Source organism: Emydura macquarii, unplaced genomic scaffold (genome assembly GCF_026122565.2).
Source record: "Emydura macquarii macquarii isolate MOO-44397 ecotype Brisbane River unplaced genomic scaffold, CSIRO-AGI_Emac_v2 contig_2768, whole genome shotgun sequence".
NCBI lineage: Eukaryota > Metazoa > Chordata > Testudines > Chelidae > Emydura > Emydura macquarii.
In genome coordinates, this window is record NW_027132905.1 from 4,399,244 (window position 1) to 4,424,597 (window position 25,354).

The window sequence follows — 25,354 nt, forward strand, 5'->3', positions numbered from 1 at the left end:
CCGTGCAGAGCTAGCCGCCGGCCTTAAGGCATGAATTCTTCTTTGATAGTCATTGGGGAGGAGGAGACCAGGTTGCTGCTGCTGCAGATGCCGCCAATGGGACCCGGGGTGCCGACTGCCGGCGGGGTGGGGGCGGTGGTGCTCGTGGGTTGCGTTTGTTGCTGCATCTTCTTCTTGTTCACCTTCCTCTCCTTGGCCCTCCGGTTCTGGAACCAGATTTTCACCTGAGGAGACACGATGAGAGAGGCGGACGGGCAGAGGGGAGGGGAGCGGGAGCAGAGGGGACAGGAAAAGGGGCAGGAAGAGAGAGAGAAATAGGGAAAGGAGTAGCAGGGGAGAAGCGTGCGGTGTGAAATGTGACAGTGAGGCAGGCCGGGGCCAGAGGAGGACAGAGCATGTGGGGGTGACAGGGTGTGTGAGGTGTTGGGACAGAGCGAGGTGATGGGGACAGAGGGTTGGAGGGAGTCGGTGTAAAGAGTCAGCCCTTTGCCTGGTTAGTTTTTCTGTCTTCACCTACTGTTCCTCTGGCACACGCAGGACAGAGAGACTCCGCCAGGGGGTCTGACTAAGGAGGGAGGAGGCGTGGCGTGAGGGCTCCAGGGGCTGGCAGGGAAGCCTTCATTTTCTGAGCAGAGTCACTGCTTTGAGTCCCTGCCAAAACAGGCACCTCCCGGCCCCTCAGAGCACTCTGGATTCTTAACCCCATGTCCCATCTCCACTGCAGGTTCCCCATCTCCCCTAGAGGTTGCTTCCTCTGCTGTTTTATAGGCTAGCCCTGAGAGTGGGATTTGCGAAAGCTCACAGCATTGGCCTGACGGTGCTCTCGGGTCCTTGGCCCATTGACTTTAATGGGCACGGTCGGGCATGGCATAGCGCAAGGCAGGCTCCACGTCTCGCCAGCTGTTCTCTTCCGCCTTGTGCCAGCTGTCGGGTACCTGATTGGCTGGAGGAGCCCTTAGCTGCGGGCGGGGTTCTATTGTTACCCTCCCTCCCACTGACTGGAGATGACAGGGCAAGAGGGGGAAGAGCTACCCGAGGGGTCCAGCCCGGCCCAGTGACTCGCAACTCGCTCGGCACTGACCTGCCGCTCGGTGAGCCCCAGCGTTGTGGCTAGCTCCGCTTTCCGCCGGATGGTGATGTAGCGGCTGTAGTGGAATTCCTTCTCCAGCTCCAGGCGCTGGTGGTCCGTATATACCACCCGGTACTTGTCTTTGGTTCTGGTCTTGCCTAACGGAAACAGCAGGAGGGACAATACCCAGTGACTGGAGCGGGAACCCTACCGGCCGGGTCGTCCCCAAGGACCTGCTGGCCAGCCACGATGGACTGGTGGTGCCGTTGCATTGCCCTGATAACCGGAGGGTAAGGGAGGCATCAAGCCCCTTCAGAAATGGTATGCCCAGCAATTGCCCAGGTCACTCCACTGGGGAGCACCTACCGGCTGGCAGGCCGTCTCTGGAAGGAGAGAGCTAGCTGGGCAGGGGGGCATCCAAAGAGAGAAATGACACCACAGACGGAGGAGGAAGCTGCGCTGTATCTAACTGCCCAGGAGGCAGAGACGAGACACACGTTACGGCGAGAGAAAGAGACAGAGCCCCAGAGACAGGTGTGGAAAGGGAACGACAGGAACTGGCGAGGAGATGTAGAATGAGCTGGTTTTCAGTGGAGCCTGAGAACGCAGAGGGAACCAGAGTCCCTCCCGCACTAAAACTCCAAACCCGGCCTACTGGAGGAATGTCAGGTTTGATCATTTTAAAATGCACGAGGTATAAGACGGGGAGGGAAAGCGTAATGGAGACTAATGGCCAGGACTCGGGACCGGGAGTCAGGAAGAGAGAAGACTAGAAGGCACATCTCCTGCCTCCCAGTCCTGCTGCTGGGTGTCCTCGGGCAAGTCATCGTCCCCCCGCTCCGTGCCTCAGTTTCCCCTCCCACCCTTCTGTCAGCCTCGTCTACAGAGACTGTAAGAGTTTCAAGGCAAGGGCCGTTTCTCGCTCTGTGTCCGTACAGCGCCCTGCACAACGGGACCCTGATCTTGAGTGGGCCTCCAAGCACCTCTGCGGCCCAAAATAATAATTAATAACAGGAAAAGAAACTCGTGACGGGGGAAGATGCCATCAGAGCTTAAGGTTTTACCACCCCAGGGAATAGCAGCACGATCCCAAATGGGACCAGCAGCTCCCTCGCAGCAGCAGGCCCACGTGCATGAGTTTACTGCCAGCTGGTGGGGACCAGTTCTAGGGGTGAGTGAGCAGGGAGCTGGATGCCAGCTTCCAGGGGGCAACATGTGCCCGTACCACTTGACCTTTCCCCCCCCCAGCCCTCTGCTGCGTTTGGCCGACCCGTTCACGCTCCACCGACTGGCCAGTCACCGTGGGTTGGTTTGTTTTTCCCCCTCTGCTGCTCGGGGGGGGGGGGTGTGAAAACATTTTCCGTCCTGGCTGGCAAAATGGCTAGGGCTGCTCCTGTGGCTTCAGGTGAAGACACTGAAGGGCCAAGCTCGGTTTCCTGGATACCCACCCGTGACTTCTAGCGAGTGACCCCCAGGCAGGCCGTGTTCCTAACCAAGCCCTGAATTGCTCACAGGATAATGAAACAAAGGGGCTGCTTACGGAACGTGCCATGAACCTGTCTGTGTCTCTGCTGTTTGAACGAGACAGTCGCGCTTAGGGACACATTTTCCAAAGGTCAGCATTTAAGTTGTGTCTGCAAACGTGGATCTTCTGCATGAAACAGAGGCAAGGGCACATTTCGCAGGTGCAGCTTAGCTGTCAACCTTTGACCCTTTGGCCTGTGTTTAGTTAGACAAAGCGCAGGGGAAGCTACGTGTGTGTTTGTTGAGCGAGTTCAATATATTCTCTGGGGATATTTGTTGTGAATGTCTGCATTTGTTCATTGAATAATTAGTCACAAACATTTTGTCCTGTTACCTCAGTAAGTCTGTTTGTACCCGTTGATTTCGCTAGGCGTTGGATAGGACTTTGTAAGCGGTGGATTTGATTTGAATGTGTTCAGACTGGATATACCCACGTCACCAGATTTACTAATAGGAATGTCACGCTTTTAATAGCAACTACCCAATAGAGCGGGTAACAAACTCAGCCACGAACATTTGTTTTATCTCCATAAATAAATAAGTTCTGTTCCAGAATGACAGGAGGGACATGATGGTGTTTTCAGCTGCATATTCAACATCCTTTTGCCTGGGAATCAGTCTGTGTGTATTCTTGGAAAACACAGGGCAACAGATGTATATGTCTGTCTTTTCTTAAATTTTTGCCAAAGAGACTGGAGCTCTACCAGGGAGCAGTGGCTGAGTTGCTCCGGATTTACATCAGTGTCACTGAACACAGGGTTTGGCCAAGTGTTGTTTTGACCTGCAGAGATTCTCCAGAGCTCGACACAGCAATAACGAAGAGATTTCCAAAATTCAAGAAGGTGGTGGGCCCAAATCTGCGCTCAGTGACACTGGTGTAAATCTGGAGTCACCCCACACAAATCCGTGAAGTTTCACGGGTGCAAATCTAGAATAAGAGAGAGCAGGATTATGTTCAAGACATGGTGCATGGTGATTGGCGGTGCCGAAGTGTGGAGCGCCTGTTCCATTCAGAGGACAGAATATCTCTTTTTTAACTTTGAAAAGCATGTCAGTGTATTAATAACATTAGCAGAGTGTCAGTGTAATACCATAGCGGTAACAGGAAACGTGAAGCCATTCCGCGCTAAGAAAATTGTCAGCACCCAAGAGATTACATACATCATCACAACCAGCTCTCCCGCCCATATAAACAGCTACTGTATCATTTTCTTGGGTCAGTTTAATCAGGAGGACATCCTTATACTGAGGGCCCACCCCTGCCCGGCACAAATCAGCTGGAAACCTGGTGGATTCTGCCCTTCTGAAGATTCCCTCTGTGCAGGGAGAATCTGTGAGTGGCAGAAAGAAAGTTTAGGGCTTTGTAGCACCCCGTCCTGGGCTGTAGGACAGGGGATCTGGCCGGGGGCAAAAAGAGCATGAAAAGGGGTGTGAGCAGCTCACTGGAATCTCTCGGGAGGCTTTTTTTTTTTTTCAAAGAACAGGTTATGCTTTGGTTTTGTTTGGCTTTATCCTTCTTTAATACAAAAATTCCCTTTCGTCTGATACTGGAAGATTCTTGTGTGGCTTGTTTACGCCATCTCTCTGTGGCGCTGGACCCCAGTCACGCTCGGCACGACTGGCATAGTGACGAAGGAATGGGGGAGTGGTGTACGACGCTGGCAATACCACTGCTGTGGAAAATCCAGGCCTGGATACCAAACTCCATTCCCACAGAGCAGGACAAGGGAGGGGATTGGTAACGGGATACAAAGCCGGCCACATCTGGCCCAAGGCACTAACGCTGAAGTGATACTCAGACCTCAGTGATGCAGGAGCCAAATTAGCGATCAGCATTACCCAAAAGAGACACAGTCGCGAATTCAGGGTTTCATTGACTGTCATTCTATATAGTCATATGCAAGCAGAATGATGGGGAATAGCTCGTTTAAATGATCCTCACAGCAAAATGACTGACCAAGCATTATTATTTTATCAACCACCATTGATTAATAACATAGTAAAAGCATCCTGATTGGGTAATAACTTAGCCTGGTTAATAATTAAATCACGCAGTGTTTTAAGATCACGCGCTGCGAAGAGCCGCAGGAGACGCATTAACGACCCCCCGTGGGGCTCAGGACGCTCAGTCTGAGTATCACTGCTACAGATAGAAAGAGGCGTTACAGTGCCTGGCGGGCAGCGGAGGAGACGCTTGCTGCTCAGTGGAGCTCCAGTGCTGTGCCCATTCCACTGAGAGAATCTCAGCCTTCTGGGGCTGTCAGTCTGGAACCTGTCAACAGCACTTCTCAGGCCCTTCTCTTCACACCCCTGTGCCCAGCTCCCTGTGCCCTGGCTCTTCGGGGTACATGGGTACTTGCCCAGACTGCAACATGCTCTTAAGAGAGCTAGAAATACAAACATACAGCCCGCTTGGCTGCTTGTCTATGTACTATGCCCATCGCCGTGGTATCTGACCGCCACTGAAAAAGATGAAGATATATTGCTCCTGTGGAAGTGTCCTAGAGGATGTGCTGTGGGGCAGATTGAATTCTCTTACTATTAATACCAGAAACCAAAGAGGATTATTGGCCAAAGGGGACTTAGCCTGGCCTCAGTCAGTAGAATTAGCAGCAGCCATAGAAGCGGCAGTGGAAAAAAAAGGGGCAGGATTCGCACGCAGAGTGCAGGGCCAATCCAACGGACTCAGTAAACAAACTGCACAGCCAGTTGCGAGGGATTCAGGGGATTCCACTGCGACAAGTTCACTGTGCATCAGTTTGGGAATTTAAAATGGCCCGGCGTCAGAAAAGCCTCCAGGGTGGCACTCAGCCACTTGTGTGTTCTCTGGCTAGCAGACAGCATCTCGGGCGCAGCAGGGTAGCCCACCAAAGGAAGCAAGCAGCGGAGGAGCCAGTCCCAGAGGAGGACGCACACACTATGCACAGTCTAAAAAGGAAGCAAGTGGGACCTTACCCCCATCGCCGTGGTATCTGAGTACCTTGCGGCCGGCAAGGCCGTGCAGGGACAGCACAGGCCTGGCGGTGAACCCAGGCCGATAAAATATTCACTGGTCCCTCGTTCCCGCGAAACCTTCACCTAAAATTTGAGCAAGCCCATTTCCAGCGGGGGGGGAATTTAATTCTGTCCTTTTTAAGTGTGTGAAGCAGCCTGTGCATGGCTGCCCTGGGCCCCACGCTCCGGTGGAAGGCCCCAAACGGCGACGGAAAGGCTCTTCCCGCTAAGGGATTTTTTAACCGGCGGTTATTGCACTGCCTCGCCTGCCTCCGGCTTGGTGTTGATTGCACCAGTGTCTGAGGGTGGGAGCACGAAGCTCCTCACGCCAAGTCAGGGCTCCCTGTGCAGCTGGAACGCTTTCCCCGGCCAGCAGGCTGCAGCCACCGAGTTGCCCCTACCAGCCTCTCCTGCTTCTACTGCCGCCCCCATGGAGGACGGGGGAGGGGAGGGCAGGGCCCACGCTCTGCAGAGTACACCAAAGAAGGCACCTCTGGAGTGGAAGACAAGCTGAGCTGTGAGAGGCCTCACCCCGCCAGCAGCAGGGAGTGTCTCTGCCCCACCTTCCCCATCTCAACTAGACGGGGATTTTGTAAACTGTTTCCTTCACAGAAAGAGGAGAGTAAAGACGGATGAGTATCACCGGAGGGCAGCGGCTCTGTGGCGGCCTGGGGCTAGCCCCGGTGCCATGGCACAAGACCCCAGAGGGAAGGCTCTGCAGGAGAGATGCTGAGGAGAGGGTCACCCCGCTGAGTGATTTACAGCCACAACAGGTGGTGTATGAGCGCCCAGGCAAAAAGCAGCTGCTTTTCTAATGAGTAACCAAGCCCAGGCACTTTACTTCCTGCTCACCACCCAGCCAAATGCAGGAGCGTAAGCATGTGTAAATATGTGCATACGTTTGTGCGCATGTGTGACCCCAGCTGCATGCCATGCGTATGTGCGCATGTGTGGGGAGATGGCTGGTCCTGCTGGGATGTGACCTGAGGACCCCCCTCCCCGATACAAAAGCAGTCGCTCTTCTTTTCAGGCTGAAGCAGGATTCCCATTGCTGTATCATTCACAGAGGCTTTTGTAGCCTCCCTCTAGGCCTCTGGCTGATGAGGTCACTAAAGGGCACGTACGCGGAGCCTGTGTGTGTGCACATAGCAATGTGTGCGCATCCCTCTGTCAATATGTGTTCAGAGGTCCACCTGCATGCACATATGGGCACACGGGATTGTGCGAGCACCTCTGTGGACCGAACAGAATTAGATTTCATATAGCGCCTTTCATCTACATAATAATAGCAAGGTGTACATCTATGCAGCCTTTCATCAGAGGATCTCAAAGCAAGTCACAAGGAGCAGTTACGTCTTTCAACAACTCGGTGAGCTGGGGAAGAACACAGCAAGTCTGTAACATCGCCAGGAATAGAACCCAAGTCTCTTAGCTCCGGGAAATAGCCACTAAATCACATGTAGTGGGAAAGACCTAATTTGATCATCACGTTCATCCCTTGAAGTGAAGCAAGGAGAGTAGTAAGACCTGCTCACACGATATCTGCTCAGAAGAAAGCACCATGATTGAAAGCCATTGAACACAACGCTAAACGCGACGTGTGATGGAGACCGCACACTCCGTTGCTATTATTACTTCATGCCAGCACCCCCTGCACCTCTAGTTCCAGCTCCCTACCTCAATTCCTCTTCATAGTTAGCAAGAGCAAACACTTAGTGACCGCTTGAGAAATGTATTTCAATATGTGAGTGAGTACAGTTGTGCAAAGGAGGGATTTATGTTTGTGTGTGCAACACGGGTAAATAGTTAGAGAGACGAACAAGGTTGAGAGGCCTTATTATATTATGGACCCAGCATAGCAAATCCCTGCTTAGTCTTGTAAGACAATTTGCATTATAAATCTGATTTTCGCCCTCTAACTTCCACAGAATAAGCCTTTTCCAGCTGAAATTTGCATCTCTATTCTCCTGCCTCAGGGGGTTTTTGGCAAGGTTTTTTGCAAAATGTGAGGTGGATCGCACCGCTGGGCATGCGACATGTGACTTTCAAAAAATGACCAATAAACATCTCGAGCTGAGAACGCTGGAAGTGTTGCAGTCACTGGGCTCCAAAGGGAACTAGTGCAGGTGTGTATTCAACTACGCTCAGTGGATTATTGAAAAACTATTAGCTCAGTGACAGGAAAATGGAACTCCTGGGTGCCACAGCTCCACATATTCTCTGCAACAGCGGGTGCCTCTAACTCTCCCAGGCACAGTTTGTGAGCAAAGCGATCCTAATTGCTCCAAGTCTCTAACCTTACAAACTCCATAGGTGTGCAGGGAGCCTGACATTAGTCATCACCTGTGCCAGGCACACCAGGCCCTGAAATGTATCAGTGCCATTCATTAATTCTGCAGGGTCCTCTGCGTAGTTTATAAGCTCTGTGAGGGATTCTTGCAGAGTTAAATTATTACGTAAAGACTTCTTTCAAGTTTATAAGCACTGCCAGGCTTACAAGCCCAAGAATTTATAAACACAAGGATTCCTGAAGAAGTTACAAACTCCACATGACCAGTGAGGCAAAAGCTAGGGCTTCTACTTGTCCTGCAGAGCTTAGAGGTGCTCCAGAAGGGTCTGACATCTGACTCTCTCTGCCCCTGACTGTAGCAGTTCCGACAAAACTTCTCACATTGTTTTTTGGGTTTTTTTTAACCATTCAAAAATTAAGGAAATTTTCAAACAAAAACCTGTAAGGCATTGTTTTGGTGTTAAATGTGCATGTCAGATAGCTGTTTATTTAAAATAACACTATGAGCACGTGGTTGTTTGTGGAAGAAAAAAACATTAGGAAGAGAGGAAATACGATTAAAAATTAATGTTTGAAAGTCAAGAAATTAGATGGTGGGTGAATCCCGAATGGTCCATGAATTTTAGCAGGAATTATTATTTATGCGAAAGTCCATGTGGGAAATCCATCATTCATTGTTATTTGCTGTTCACCAGCATTAATTAATTCTCCTCTTTGTTTCAGTCATCTAAGCAGGCAGATGAAACAATATCATGTGACGTGAGTGACCAATCACTCACCACAAACATTATTATTAACCTGGTTTATTATGTTATAGCCTATGGGCCGACCAAGAGGGGGGCTCAGTGTGCTAGGTGCTGCACAAACAGAGCAAAAAGAGCTTCCAACCTAAATAAAGCAGCAAAGATTAGCACATCCAACCCAAAGACAGAAAGTTATTCATCCCAGCAAATGGCCGAATGCGAGCATGTGTGCTGAATTCTGACCTGGATTGTGGCAGATTTAGAGGCAGAAGAGAAGACTAAAATAGGACTCACAATGAATAATTCAACCACCTCTGAATACAAATGCAGAGCTGTGAACGAACTCTATCTTTACAATGCTTTTTGTCCTTAGCAGGAGTGCGGACGCGGCTGTCAGGCCCACTGCCCAGCGGGGGGCTGGAACAATTTTTGTAGCAGGGGGGCTGACAGCCATTGAACCAAACTGCACACCCTGTATAGGAGGGAATCCACTTCAAGTCAGCACCCCGAGTTCGAGCCCCTAGGCCTCACAGCCCAAGCATCTACACAGCTGTTTTTAGCATCATAGCTGTTTAGCAAGCCCCCCCCCCCCAGCTCTGAGACTCCCTGCCACAGGTTTTAGAACACAGCGCAGACATACCCTCAGACCCAGCAGCGGAGGGTGTCGAAAGAGAGAGCTTCAGGCATTTCTGGGGCTGAGCTCTTATTTGCAACAGAAAAGCGACGAACTTGAGAGATGAATGATGTGTTCCGTCGCACTGCACTGGATTAAATCATTGGTGTCTGGGGCAGGAAGCCACGCGCTATACAAAATCCTCTGGCCACCCGAGATGTCACCTCAGGACACCTCTGCTCTGTTTTGAAAGACCACAGCTTTAGAAACGTGCGGTGCCAAAGGACTTTATTTCCACCCCGAACTCACAGCCGTGAAGATGGGAGGCTTAATCGATGCACTCGAATGGTGCACGATTCAAAATTAAACCACATCTCCATCTTCCCCCATCCAGGCCTCTCTTAAGGTGTGGCCCCCCCCCCGCGGACCCCCGGGGGTGTAAGCTTCATTTAAACCATTAGGGGCAAGTCCAGTCCCTTCCTTCGTGGCTGCTGAGGCTTCCCTGGCAGGGCGTCGCATCACATTGCTGCAGGAAGGGCCTGGGACACACAAAGGGCGTGCTCCCCTGTCACGGTGGAGAACCCAGCTCTGCATAGCCCACAGCCCCACAGGACACAGTGGGGGGGGGGAAGGGCAAGGCACAAGCGGGTTGGGATGGAGCAGCCTCAGAGGATACGTTGCTCTGCAGGTCTCTCCTCCTGGCAAAAGGGGGCATGCTGCAGGCTCAGTGTTGCAACAGCAGCTGCAGAATGACTCTGTCACAGCCTGTGTATTCCTCCCCCTACACGCAACTCCCATAGCTGCCCAGCACACGGCCCAGCGCGCAGCGGTACAAAGTGTGGGTCAGAATGCAGAGCTTCTGTCACCTTGCGCGGGCCCCGGGCCACACCAGGCAAAAGGCAGGAACCATGCACGCATGATGCAAGCCCCCCGCGGCCCGTGCATGGCGTATGTGGCCCACCCACAGACGTGGGATCTTCAGTTAAAACACAACCACCTCGGTCCCAACGCTCTGCGCCCTTCATCGCTGTTTAAACTAACAGCTCGCGGCTCCCAGTCGCCAGATAAAAGTAGTGGCAAATGCTCCCCAGTGTCCTAGCCCACTCCGAAGCCTCAGGAGCAGGGAAGTTGCACTTTACTGAATGGCCCAGAAGCCACAACGGAGGTGGCCCCAAGCACTTGCCACCATGCCATTCATGGGTGGGCACGTACCAGCTAAGGAAGCTGACGGAGCCGTCTGCCACATTGCCTACAGCCCCCCTTCTCTTTACCCTCTCCCCACGAGGTCTGAGGGGATCTCCAGGATGCCCCCACTGGGACGTTGGGCCAATTGAGAGCTGTGGGGATCTCTGGCTTCCATTCAAGCCCAGTTGTGCGCCATGGAACCAGAGAGCTTTCGCACGTCCTCGCTCCCGCTGCCTGGCCTCCGAGACTCTCTCCCCACCTTTGCTTTCCAATCCACCCCCTCTTCTTTATGACTTAAACCAGGCTCTCCTGACCGCGCAGCCGTGGGCCTCCTAGGGCCTAGAGCCTTCAACTGTCCGCTTGGATTCGCTCCACAAGTTCTCCAGCCATGTCAAGCCTACGTGTTTTTCATCGTTCTCTGCCTTGTCACAATAATGGCGGGTGAACCTCAGGAATCAAGAAAGGGCCAATGTCTGTGTGGGGAGAGGGTATCATTATCTTTGTTAATGTATAACTCTAATAGCCCGCACCTTAGCCACGATTAGATAAGGGAGTAGCTTTAATGTGCTGTGCAAACCCGCAGAGACACACAACCCCCTCGTGACGGGGGCGGTGGGTGGGGTACAGATCCTGAGCTGCACCTCACATCCACCTGCTGCAGGGCCTTTTCCGAAGGCCTCGTGGGCGCTGTCTGAGATCGCATCGCGCTCTCTCAGAGACAAAGAAGGGACCTCGGCCCCAGCACATCATGCCCCATTGTGCCACATCCCCTCAGAACAACCCCCCTCTCGCCATCTCACATCAGACTGGGATTGGCTGGGGCCGGGCGGAGGCGCTGGATCTCCATCCACCTGCTGTGAAGCATGCCGCCCCCGACAAGGCGCGCTTTGTCGCTCCCTCTTTCGATAGCAGGGGACGAAAGGTGAAATAACAACTTCTTCCTGCTTCCTCTATTCCGTACTCTGGACTAGACCAGCCGCGTCAGGCCAGTAAATAAATGAGGATCTCAGACATCTCTGTTGGGGCTAGAAAGTCGAATCTGGCCTTCTGTGAGGTCAAAGTGAACGGAGGATCCCACTTGCTCGGGCCCAAAGAGGCAGCAGTATTCAAGTCTTTCTCCCCAAGACTGACCCCATCTTCCTGCTTCAAGGCAGAGTCTTCCACGAGGAGCCCATGAGACTAGAATACTTTGGCACTGAATTAATTGTGCAAAGAAGAGACTGATTCCAGGCGTTAGGTCTAAACGTGAAGGAATCGGCGAATATAACCATGTTCAGCTTATTGGGAACTGGAGGTTCAGGAAATATTTGGGGATATTCTGATTTGGATGGAAATAACTGCATTGAAGTGTGATGGGCAAGGGTGTGAAGGCAGGAGCGGCATCGGGGAAGCAGGCAGAAAGCAGAGGAGGAGTGAGACTGGTTATTTATTTATGAGGGGTGGCTGTTTCCTTGAAGAGCTAGTTACCAGAGAGATCCAGCCAGCCCTAGCTGAGCAAGGGCACAGCTGACAGAGCAAATGGGAATGGCTCAGAGGTGGGCACCATTGTATTGGCAGGTGGATAACAGGCATTCAGCAAACACTGCAGAGGGGCCAGGAGAACTGTAACATTTTATGGTGGAGAGGGACTCATGAGCACAGTGATAGAAAGAGACACAGATGGGCGCAGGTTGTGTTGGATCCCTATACAATGGCTGCTCCACATAGAGGACAAGAGCTTACTACTGCTACCAGCTCATGGAGTTACTCCGTTAGCTCAAATGGTAGAGGCTGGTGTTTCTGGTTCTGAAGGTTCAGGATTGTACGCTCAGTGACAGCCCCTGGTGGGGACCCTCTCACAGGCAGCCCTGTGTGGACACGGGCCAGTGAGGAGAGCACGGTGTAGGTTATTAAACCCAAGTAATTAATACTGGAAACTCCAAAGAGGGCGAGCGCACTGGAGGAACACCAGCTGGTGGATGTGGCCAGGAGCACAAAACCCCGAGTCCAGCCACGTATGCCTCAGCATGTCGCACTGCTGCTCCGCTCTGCATACGTGGCTCCGCTCGGCCATAGCTCAAACTAAACCTACACCAACCTGACACACGCGTCAAACGATAATAGACTGCTCCCTCTCTGAGCCCAGGAGTCGAAAGTCAGAAACATCCAAAACTAAACAGCCAGAACCTGCAGCAACAGCGCCTGAGCCAGCTGTCTGCGACTGGGGCTGTCCACTCAGCAATGGCTAACGCACAGGCTCAGCGCCTGGTGTTTGACGTGGGTGTAGTGTGGGGTGTCTGTGTCCACCTCTTCTTAACGCTGCCTTCTCCTCCCCTCACCTTGCACTAACAATGCAGCCAGCAGAAGAGGCTGAGAAACCATGGAACTGTCTGTCTGTCCCCATCGGGACCCTCTCTCTCTGTCTCATGTATCCATTTCCATAGCATCTAGGTACCATTTTTTGTTTTAATTTTTTTTTAACGATGCAAATCAGTACACGTCCAAATACAATCATGGCACAAATGTCGACTAATTAAAATTCTCACCACCCCATGAAGTAGCTAAGTAGTGATTAGCCTCCCCATTGTATAGGTGGGGAAACTGAAGCAGGGAGGCAAAGGGACTTGCCCAAAGCTACACAGCAAATCAGTGGCAGAGTCAGGACTGGGTCTCAGACACTATGGACTCCAAACCCTGTGCTGACTCCTCCTGCTCCAGCTTTTACTTCCTCCAGCTTTAACTGTTGTCTCTCTCGTGGTTTGGAATCGGAGCGGCCTGAGGGTTTCATCTCCTGCACGAAGCACAGTGAGGAAAGCAGCAGGCAAAACGACGGAACGGTGATGGCAAGATGGCGGCCACCTCGGTCACGTGCCTGAGACTCCACATCCAGACGCTGATTGGTTCTCAGGAGGCGTGGAGGCCTCTCCTTGGACTCTAACCCCATGTGGCAGCCAAGCATTTTCCAACCGTTTCAGTGTGGATAGCCTCGACGTTCGCGCTATTCGGCCAGTGTATGATTTGAATGGCCACTCCCTAACACACATCCCTTCCGGCAGCACCACAGGCAGCAAGAAGCCAAATCTACAGTACGCTGTCGACCACTGCACACCTCCCTAACTCGCTCCAGGGACAGTGACTCTAGCCTCCACTGTTGCAACATTACCCCGGGTCCTAAGAAGCTAGGCTGTCCTGCTTGTGCAGCATTTCAGTCGCTCAAGACCGACAATCCTTGCAGTACAACACTATAGAGTTTGCAACACTGAGCCTGCACCCTTCACAACTTGTTCCAGTCTCTTCCACAAGGCCCATAGATCCTCAGAGCATAAACCAACCGGGTTTATCGCTCTTACCCCACAGCTCTGGGTAAATCCAATCAGGCTCTGTGAGAATCACAGTCCCTTACAATACCATCCATTGGGGTTGTCCACAAGTATCTATGGATCAGTACCTTGAGGTATTTCCATAGGCTCTCTGAGAGAGAAGGGGAATGTGCCAAGAAAGATATGGTTTCCTGTTAAAGTCTAAACTATCCCTGGAGGGGGAGGTGATTATTTTATTATTGAGGTAGTAGGGGGCTGGATTATCAAGGGACTGATAATGGGATACGGAGCATTTCACCCCTCAGCCAGTTATTCCGCTTTGCGTCAGGTCAATAGCAGCCACAAGCTGTTACCAACTGAAGGCTGCTCAGTAACTTATGCGGAATGATTGACGGGCTCAGTGCAGTTCTCACTGAAAACGGGCTCACATCACAGCCAGAAATAATTGTAATTGCCTCCTCGTTTAGAGTGTCACCAAAGAGGCCAGGAACTAAGCAGGAGGACAGAGAACCCAGGCTATGTGTCGTCACTGAAGCGCAATAATCATAAAAGAGCTTCCCCTCAGAAGAATTCCACACGCTTCGTGCACATTATCTAATTTGCTAATGAGGTTGCACGGGGAAGCTGTTACCCATGTAGCTAAGTGTTCCCTGGCTAAAGGACAGACATCAGTCCTCAGGACAGCCAAACCAGCACATTCCCCTGTCAATACACCCACTTTTTCTTAAGGAAAAGAAAGGTTGATACTACGGTCTCTATCTGAACAGCTGGGAGCAGCTGGCTTCCCTATTTCTGCCAACCCTGACACACTCTCCTTTGTTGCCCTTGTATTTCGCTGACTTCAGAGAGTAGCTCGCACAATAGCTCCTACAGGGTAGGACAGCCAAACACACAACGGTTGAAGGACGTTGACCTGGCTATGAGTCAACAGGCCAGATTTTCACAAGCCTTCTCCTGCCTCTTTCTCAGCTTCCTGCTGCAGGAAGTAGAGTAGCAAAAATAAGATGGTGGATGAAACACTAGGGGTGTAATCTACTTTCCTGAGGGGAAGGGAGATGTCAGGTCATAGGAGCAGCCAAAAGCACGTGTGGGAATACTAAGAAAGCTCCTCCAGTCCAAAGTGCCCAGCAGCCAACATTGTACTTGTTCCAGCATGACTTTCACGTCCACCAATGGGAAAATTCCAACCTCCCATGTGGGAGTTTTCACACAAACAAACCTTCATTTCATATGCACAAGTATTCATCCAGTCAGGGAACAAAAATAATGCCACGTGACTCATCTCATCTGACCAATCACCATTAACCACTACATCGCCAATGCTAACTATTCACAGAGAACGGGCTGCAGTCAATCTGTCGTTTACAAAACTGTAGATTTCTTTCTAATCACAAATACATTCAGGGAAATCACGAGGTGCTCAGGGATATTGCTCAAAAAAGAGGCTGCTGGATAAATTGTGAATTGTTCACTCATTTAACTATGCGATGGAGCCTGAAGGTTTCCAGTTCAATCCAGCATAAAGATCAGCCCAGCATTTTTTTCTTTATAGTTAAAGAGAGAGAAAGCACCCCGGAATACATGAAGGATGGCGCTGCAAGATTTGGAGTTGGAAACACAAAAGACCCCACTAACCGATTTTATCACTAAACTGATTTTATGGCTTTTCTCTTAGTGGGGAAAAAATGCTTCCAGAAATGTGAATTATTTCCCCAGTTCTGTGCCTATCAGAAGATGGCCGTCAAAGGCTCAGTCCATAGTGCATAGCACTCGCCATAGAATTAAAAGTGTCTCACGGCAGTGAGGAAGAATCAAGAACTTGGGAGAAGCATTTTTTAATACAATCCACAGAGAAAATCAGGATCCAGCCTAGGAAACGATAGCACCCCAACGGTGATCTATGTCACCCATCCCTAACCGTCACCACCCACCCCGACACACGCAACCCTATTGAATGGAAAATGCACTGAAAATGGTGCTCTCTCTTTAACATAGGTGGATGAACTGTTCGGAAGACAGCATTTCACTCCTCCGCCAGTTATTCAGATCTGGGTCAGGGCCTGGTGTAAAACTGGGTGCTAGCAGACCTTGGCCATGTATTTCAGGCAGACTTGTCTCTCCCCTTCCAGTTCCCCAGAGTTCAACCCTGGTTTTGGCACCTGGCAGATTCTTTTGATTGCTTACCAGGCTTTTAGTTAGTGCACTGCTAAACCTCTCATCAGCCGTGCCTACTGTGTAATGCCATATGTGGGAAGGCAGAGTTGAGGCAACAAACAGATCAGCTGGAAAGTGGGTGTATTGTGTATCAATTTCAAACGGTTCACTACACCCTGGCTAATGAAGCATGGACCTACGGCTCCAGCCTACCCTAATCCAGCACCTCTCAGGATTTTGCACCCCATGTCAGAAGGAGCAGTGCTAAAAACAGGCCATCCTACAAAGCAGCTGCAGTCAGTCCCTGAAGATACTAACCCATTTTTACGGCATGTTCTCTTATTTTCTCAACTTCTGCTCAACTCCGCAGTCAAACTGCCCAGAGAGGGCCTGATTCTCCTTGCCCTTAGAGTGGCACAAATCAGGAGCAACGCCATTGAAGTTCATGGAGTGATCCCAGTGGAAAACTGGTGTAAATCAGGCTCCCTTATCACCATGAAACCACAGTGTTGACAGAGCCCTAAGGTGGGCATCCTTGAAGGTTCCCCTTTAGGAAACATCATCCATTGGCCAGAGGTTTTAAGTGTCCCTTCACTAATCTCAGGGTATCATCTGGCCTGGCCTGTCACATAGATATCTTTAATGTTCAAGGAAAGCCCTTTTTTGTTCAAGGAAAGTCAATTCTAAGAAAGTTTGAAAAGTCTGTACCTTGGACAGGAGACTAGCTGCTCAACAAATCCCTGGGTTAATAATTTAAGGGTGGAGGGGGTGGTTTGGGTGTGTACGTGCATGCATGTGTTTATATAGTGGGGGGGGCGTAAATTGCGTTAAGGTCTTTAACAATGGTGCATCATTTACTGAAAACCCACAATTTAGCGGGCTGAGAGGAATATATTGACCTCCTCAGATGAGAAAATCCACCTATTAAAGAAGACATTGGGACTGTCTGCAAAAGCACCAGAGATGCGCTCTGCAGCAGCATTTCCAGAGCAAAATGTTTCCACCTCATCTCAGCAATTAGGGTATTTTTTCTCAAGATTTTGGGGTTAATACTAGAGCTGAGCAAAATAGTGTAGGGAAAGTTAGGAGAATATATGTTTGAATTTTAGATACATTTTGACTTGACCGTGCTTGCAGCATGTTAATATTTGCTTGCCACCAGCATTCAGGCGCTCAAACATGAACGGTCGCAAAAAGCGCGTTTTTACACACATATATGCATCAAAAAGTGAAGTGTTAATTGTACGTTCAGCTGCAACATTTGACATTCACATCATGTTCCTTAGTCACACAAAGCATAGAAGAGAATCCATGCCACAAGATTTATGTAGCTAATTAGCACCATGTTAATTTCAAAGTTCAGATCTCACACAGTTTCAGCAAGCCCTTCCCAGCTATTTTATAGAGTGAGGTGAAATTCACAAGGAAGTTTGCAAATAATTGTGAACCGTGAGCAAGTGTGAGACTTTCACACTCTGCTTGTGAACATTTTATGAACAGAAAAAAGAGGTGACATTCGACAAATGATTTGCTATGAATTGTTTGTTCAGTTCTACTGAATTCTTGGTTTCTTAACCAAATACAACCATTTCCCAACAACCCCTTCCCTGAATGCTCACAAATTTCTTGCACTGGATAGACAGCTGGGACCCCCCCCCACACACACACACAACGGACATCTTTTGATAGTTCAACAGAAGGAGAACATGAAAATATTTAGCAATAATTGTATAAAATGTTCCCTTATTTAAGGCCTGTCCAAAGCTCACTGAATGACTCCACTAGAGACTTTCTACTGAGTTCATTGAGCTGTACATCTTGGGCTTGCGGATACACTAAGCCCCCCTTTCTCCCATATAAAAGTTGATGTAATAACAGCATGTTATTACCTAGAAAAAACTCTTTCCCAGCAGCTTTCAAGCTACAGCTTAGCAGCTGTTTATTCAAGGAGTGACAGAGAGGACGGCATAATTTATAACCTTCTGAAGTATTATGATTTATAGCACTCATTATGAAACTGTTGATATTTATAGCAAAAAAACGTTCCCTTATTAACTTCCTATTTCTGTTGCAGCAAGGTGGGTAGTTAATCAATCCAGGCTGATTAATGTCCATTTTATTGATTGCAATAAACCAGTTCATTTAAGCATTTCTCCCTTATCTGTGCCAAACCTGTGCCTCTAAGCTGATTACTTTTGGCTTAATAAAGAAAGTTTCTGAAGCATTTGCAGCTTTTAAAAAAGAATATCCCAGGAAAGCCCTTAATATTTTAATTCCATTAGGTATAAAGGACCCGATTCTGCAAACACACTGCACACCCAAATCCCACTTAAAGACTGGGGTATATAAATAAAATCTAATGGGTGCAATTCTAACCCACTGAAGTCAATGGGAGTTTTGCTATTGATCTGGGTGGGGCAGGATTTCACCCAAGATTTCCCCAGAGGATAGAACTGCAGGTTCTTACTGAGGGCCTAATCCAACTGTCCTTACTCAGGCAAAAAGTCCCATCGAAACCAGTTTTGCACCCGGAGTGCTTGTGCATGGAGGAGGGGGAGAGGGATTCAAGCCAATTTTTTAATCTGTCCTGTGAACGAAATGAGCTGGTGTTACTGGCTATTGTCTGGTTCGGCAGCTCTTTCCTGGGGAAAATGCCCATTGACTTTGATGGGAATTTATCTTAAGTGAGGCCTGGAGGACCAACTTGCCCGGGACTCTTGCCTGGGTAAGGAGAGCAAGCCATTAAAAGCCAGCGATGCACCGGCAGACACACAGCTTCTTTTACATCCTCCTGATCTGAGACATTAGCTGGGGGTTGGGGAGGGGTATTTCCTAATATGCATTGAAGGAGACAATGGCTACTTTATTTGGCCTTTTGTGTGTATTTAATCTAAGAGATATGAACCGAGCAACTAATGATATTTTTCACAATTCAATTCAATTGTCATTTAACTCAATCGGAGGCGCTTTCAAGCCCCTGTTTTATCTTAATTCCACTCCTGGGTGTAAAATTATTAAGCAAGTTCACCAGAAGAAGATGTCAATTGATTTCTTTCTCTCTTTATCAATTGTTTCAAGCTTCTGTCCCCTCCCAAGTTTCTCCTCAAAGGGCTGAACTGAGAGTCCAAAACTACAACGTGCAGCTGGCTCGGCTTCTCTTTTGATAATGGAGGATAATGGATAATGGAGTTTTGATCATTCCAGGATCTCAGTGAGCACTAATCAGAACAGGAATAAATTCCTGCCCTGGTAACTGGGGCTCTGGAGTCATCCACCCAGATAGTAATATCATGATTCACTCATCACCTGTCCTCTCCAAGGCCTCAATCCTGCTATTTGCTGAATGTGCCTATGCGGAAGCCAGCGGAAGGCAACAAGATGCAAAACTGGGCACAGAATACCACAAAAGATTCACATAGACTCTGCTCTAGTCAACTTTTATACATACAATTAATTCAGTTAGGACTCCTCCTGTGTAATCAGTTGTTGTTGTTATAGCGTCTTTAATCTCAAAGTGTTTCTCGAATGACGCACTTAGAGAACCACTGAAATGCGATCACCTCTGGGGCAGAAATGCACAAGCAATTTTTGCACAGCACAACACTGCTGAGGGGATGGAGCATTTTTGGCCAAAGATATCTGGGTATCCCTTCACCATGAGAAATGCCATCAGATCCTTAATGTCCCCACAGAGCAGACAGGGTCTCATCTGACATACATGAGAACACCGCCCCACCACCTTGAGTAGGGGCCTTGTGCAAAGGGGAGACCCTGACCTCCGCCAAGCCAGTCACCTAGGAGAAAGAGTCACCATCCCTATATCCTGGGCTACTGCTCCATCCAACGCATTGACAGCTGCAGTCGCTGCACCCATCCTGCTGTAAGGGGGAGAGAGCATCTGACCTAGTCTACGTGTCGTTTTTGTGTCACTAGAACTATGTCAGTTAGGGGTGTGACTTGTTACTGAAATAATTACACTGGAGCCATCCCAAGTGTGGATGCAGTTATATCAGTATAAAAATGTCCTATACCAGTAGGGCGTATTCCCCTTCCCGTATGGGAATAGCTATAAGCTATACCAGTATTCGTGCCTTTATACCACACCGGGCAGTTGGTACTGCTGCAATAATGCAGGTACAGTTAAAGCAGCACGATATTTGAGTGTAGACAGCAGCAACAGATGACAACACAGCTCAGCAACTGGACCCAACATGGACATATCTGCCGGCTCCACATCCCAGCAGAGATTGCAGCTGAAAGCCCATTTCCCTTGGACTCAGGTCTCCTGCATGGCAGAGCAGAGCGCTCTCTTGATCCACTAGATCATTATGTGATGCAAAGCACTCAAGCATGTCTCAGGGGGTTGTTGTCAAAACTTAGAAAAGCTGCATAAAATAGGAAGTGCAATATTTAGATCACAGCCCAAATGAGACACTGAGCATGTCACATTCTGGCTTTAATTTTATTCTGTTTTATTTAAGTTCTTATATCACCACCACCCCCGTGGCATCTGGGTAGATGAATGAAAAAGATCTTCCTTTCTGGTGGCTCACATTCTAGCAGTGACATCTCCACTTTGTGGGGGCTGCTAAAAACCACTCAGCTTCACATGATTTGTAAAAATTCCCTTTTCAAAAGGACACCTCCTAACGTCTCTTGGCCAGGAAATGTTTGTTACCTGAATTTTAACAGGGACTTAAACCGGCACAATGGGGATGGAAGTGAGTGGGAATAGCTGATCAGGGGCATGACTGGACGTGATTGGCCTGCTTTTCAAATGTGATCACCCAGCAGCTCTCTCAGAGATCCACGATTGCAGGTAGGTGCGGGGAATTTTTGAAAATAAGGCCGTGCACCTATTCCCCAAAGCAACTTTTGAATCAGAATCTCCCCTTCCCACCATATTTATTCCGTACTGTGTAGTACTCTAAGTCAGTGTCATAGTAGCACAGGGTGGCACCTAACTGCACCATATTAAGATTGAAACACTATTTCTGTCTAAAGCCAATTTTTCCAAAGGGCTCTAATTTTTCGTTTAGTTTTAAATTAACGTTTTAATTTGTCTGGCATTTACTGCGGTCTCAGCTGCTGGATTACCCTACCAAACCATTCAATAAAAACCATTCTAAAAAGATCAGAAGAGGAATTAGTCCTGTAACGTTTCTACCTGCTCCCAGATATGGCCACATCGGTGCAGATGATACTATTAGTGTGTAAATGAAGGTTTTTAATGTTTCAGAGAGCGGGTGCTAGGGGAATTATCCTGAAAACTGTACTCAGACAGGTAGAATTTACACACAGCTTGATCTCTCTCCTGTTTGAATCAAGGGCAACATTTCCTACTCATTTCAAGAGAGCAGGACCAAGGCGCAAACAGTTTTATTCTTGCCCAGATCTGCTCCTTTTACTAAGCAACAAGTCCCACTCCCAGGAGAATTAGCCAGTTGAAAGCGGCTGTGCTTCCCAGCTGTATAACTACCCCAGGAAGAAGTACCGCAGTACTCAGCCTAGTAAGGGAGACAAACAGACCCTGGACGCCCCTTGTAAGGACAACCGAAGGCCTGTCTACATGGGGCAATTTACCAGCTCTAGTCCACACAGCTCACTCTGGGCCGCTTCCCGTTGCATGTGAAGCCGGTGGGAATAGGCTGTGCTCCTCATATATAGGATTCGACCCCCCAGGAAGGCAAGGCCGGGGCAGAGCTGCAGGGAAGGGAGCAGAGAAGGATGAAGCCCAACCCAGGGGTGGCTGGAGATGAGGAGCAGGCAGCAGGGGCGTCCAAGCCGTAACGCCCAGCCCGGATTCCCGCACTTGTGTCGGACTCGGGTCCTAGCCAGCCGGGCTCGCTGCCGTGGTGGAGCGGCGATGGAGCTCGGGGGCGGCCGGAGCTGGGCCAGGGCCCGGGTGGAGGCCATTGGCCGGGCCTTGGGGTTGAGGGGAAGCGGGGCAGGAGATGTCTCTGGGGCCGGTCCCGGCTGGGAGCCGCGCTCCAAGCTCGCCCCGCGGCGGGGCTGGGCACATCAAAGCGCCCGGCGAACTCCAGAGCAGGGGCGACAAAGGCCGAGAGGACAATGGGGGCGCCCCGCACCTTCCTGCAAGCCGGAGTCAATCCGGATCTGCATGACAAAAAGCGCCGCGCTTGTAAATGTGGCTGCGCTTCCAGCCCCTGCCTTAAACGACCGGCGCTGCCTTTGAACTGGGGGCAGCCGGGCGGCCGCGGAGCGTGTTCATTTGGGTTTGCCTGGGGAGAGACTTCCACCCCCCGGCCCCCGGCCCCGGACCCCCGGCCAGCCTCCAGGGTCAGGAGTTCAGCCGCAGCCCGCGTCTCCCACGGGGCTACGGGCCGGAGAGCGCAAACTGGAAAGGGGAGGTGATCACACACACACACCCCGACAAACACACAACACACACACACATCCTGCCCCCCCACACACACACCTCACACAAACCTCCTGTCACACGCCCCTTCACAATCATATCTCACAATCACACACAATATCACACAACCCCTACACACACACACCCAGCCCTCCCCCCACCACCCTGCACGTCTCCCACACAAACCGCCTCCCACACAAATGCTCACAACCCCTGCGCGCACACACACAAACCCCTTCCCACACCCACAGCCCCTACACACACCCAAACTCCCCGACACCCTCATACAACCTCCCCCGTTCTCCATCCCTCACTTCACACACACACACAACCTCGCCCCACACACACACAGACACACACAGCAGCAGGGTGGGGGGTGCTAGTGCAGGCCGCAGGCCGGGATCTCCCCGCAGAAAAGGTCGGAGCGATCACAAACTCTCTCCCTCCTGCTCCCACTTCTCTTGGGGTGTCGCTCAGCCCCTCCCCTCCCAGCTCTCCAGCCCCAGCTGGGACAGGGGGCCTGGGGCTTGGGAGAAGCTCCCACCCCTGTGCTCAGAAGCCTGTTGCTCAGAGCTGGTGGCAGACATGGCCAACCGGCCTAGGGAAAGCCGCTCCCGGCCTGCAATCGAAGCTGGCCGCTTCATGGTCCTCGGCTGCCCAGGACAGGGGAAAGGGGCCGGATCCTGCATCACCTGCACGCCCCGCACTCGGTGGGTTTGAGGGTGCTCAGAGGAGAGTTCCCCAGGCTGGGAAGAGCCCACCTAGCACCGGCCTTTCCTTGCTGGTTTGATGAGGAACTGGGTAAAACACGCAGGCCCTCGAAAACGGGGCCCTGATTGGGGCAGTCTCCGGGGCCCACTGGGCGTTGGATCCGGTCTTGGGTGTTTAGCAGAATGGTGTAAACGCACTGCGGAGCTAAACTCCACCAACTCGTGGTTAACCCCAGCGGATTCCAGTCCAGGTGGGCTCCTGGTAGGGCTAGGGGTCGAAGAGAGACGTCTTTGGAATAGGGTTCCCCTTAGCTGCCACGCCGAGCGGATGGCAATGGATGGCAATGTTTACCTGTCCATAGCACAGAGCAAGAACAAGGCAGGTTTATGCAGCTTTACTGGGCGGCCAGATCTGGGGAACCGCTTGTTAAAAGACACCCAGGAAGAGCTGAGGCGTTGCAAGCCCCCCGAGAGAGGAACGGAATTACCGATATAAAGTGCGTGTAAATACAGCTATATACACTGCACGTACAGCCCCTGCGCCCTTCCAAATACTCCAGCACGCCATTTGGCATTTAGCAGAGCTTGCAAAGCATTGCTGCCCAACCCCCCCCCCCTTCCTGAAGTCACTGGGAGTGCTGGGGTGCCGGATGACCGAAGACACCCCCGAGAGGCGGGGGAAGGGGTTAGAAAGTGGGGGGGCTGCCCTTACCGCTGCTGCTGGTGGTTGGAACGTTGCGTCTCATCCACTCATAGGGGGTGCGTCTTTGCGCGTTTGGCGACAGCTGGGGCACTGAGCTGCTGATGGGCGGAGGCAGGAGTCCAGAGCCTGGAGGCTGAATCGGATTAAAATCATGGGGGCTGAATCCAAGCTGCCCCGGGTTCGCGGTGGAAGAAGCGGCTCCTGTCCCGTACGAATGCCAGTCCTCCTTGGTGGGTGTGTAGGGCGAGCCCCAGCCGCCCGCAGGCTGCCCGTGGTGTGGGTCGCCATTAATCCCTGGCATGTGGTGATAGCTGGCAAAATCCGAGTATTGAGGCGACGCCGGCACATAATTCTGGGGGTTCAGGTTCAGGCTGGGGTGCCTGACGGGGTTAGGGTACATGTTGGAGTCCTTATCCAAAAGATAGCCCACATACATCATCCCCGGATGGCCCTGCGCGCATAATGTGCTTCTGCAACTGCCTCTGGCTCGGCCCGAGTTCCCTGCAACTCAGCTCCTACTCCTGCCTGGTGAGCGCTTCACCTGAACTTCTTGGGCAGCTTTCTCCCACTTCTCAAAGCACCTCCCCGACGAAGGGCTTTTATTGGGCCAACCTCTTGGAGCATTTGCATGGAAAGCCAGGTTTGCATTTCAAAGTGCAGGAATCAAAGTGGAAGGCAGTGGGGCGAATTCAAACGGTACCAATTTGCCTGCCAGAGAGAGAGAAGGGAGGGGGGGGGGCGGGGAAGGCCCACGGTGTGGGGTGTGTTTGAGTGGTGGGGGAAAGGCCGAGCGGCTCCAGGAAACACAAGAGACCTGCAGGCACCATAAAACCATCCAATGACCAGCTCAAGAGAGAGAACCGGAGCTCGGAGGACATTTAACGAGTCTCCTCCATTATTGTCAGGGACTCGAGTCCCTTGGTGGTGGCCCCCGCACCCAGCACGGCTAGGGCCTGATCCAAAGCCCAATGAAAGCAGTGGGGTCTTTCCATTGACTCCTGTGAGGTTGGGGATCAGGCCTGCGCCGGGGTTATATTAACCCCTTTCCAAATAACGCGCCTGCCTAGATTTGGGTTCAGTGCCTTGCTGAGGGCCTGACACCGATTCTGTGTCCTTGTAACTCCTGAGCAACTGGGGAAATGTGGGTGCTTCTGTCAAGAGTCTTATTTTCCACCCACTTGGGGGGGCGGATGGCTAGGCTGGGGAGGGGAAGCAGAGAAATGCGCACACAAGACTCTCTTACACTCTTCCTAAGAACATCGAGAACGGGGTTTGGTGCCCCTCACAGAACCGATCCGTCTCCACTTCACACCCCCAGACACAAAGCTCCGGGGCCCAACCGCAGTGAAGATTCCAGTTTATTTTTACCCCCAGAAAATCCCTCCAATTTCTGGCCTTTTTTTCTCTTCGGGCCGGAAAATGCCAGGAAGCTAATGGCGAGTGTTGCTGGTGTCAAAACACTTCCTGGCCTGAGAAATCCTCTTCGGTGAGTAACCGAGGAACAGACCGGCCCGGGCAGGGAAGGCGCCTGCAGACGGCTGGCTTTGGTAGGACTGCCACTGTCCAGTTACCTGCCAACACACGCTGGGCTGTCTACGGATTTCTAAGGACGCCGGCCTGCCCAGCTGCGAGCGGCGGCCTCCCGCAGGGGAGACCTGGCGCGATGGATGCGCGTTAGTGGCAGTGACAGC

At 51.1% G+C, this 25,354-nt stretch overlaps 1 protein-coding gene across 1 annotated transcript; it reads right to left on the reverse strand.

The window, feature by feature from the left end:
- CDX1 (caudal type homeobox 1) lies at window positions 1–24,102 on the reverse strand. The gene is made up of 3 exons (XM_067566540.1): window positions 23,673–24,102; window positions 1,082–1,227; window positions 1–224 (listed from the first exon to the last, which is right to left on the reverse strand). Exons 1-3 carry the CDS (start codon window positions 24,100–24,102, stop codon window positions 24–26), a joined length of 777 nt encoding a protein of 258 aa, XP_067422641.1. The 3' UTR covers window positions 1–23.
- Between the last annotated feature and the right edge of the window lie 1,252 nt (window positions 24,103–25,354).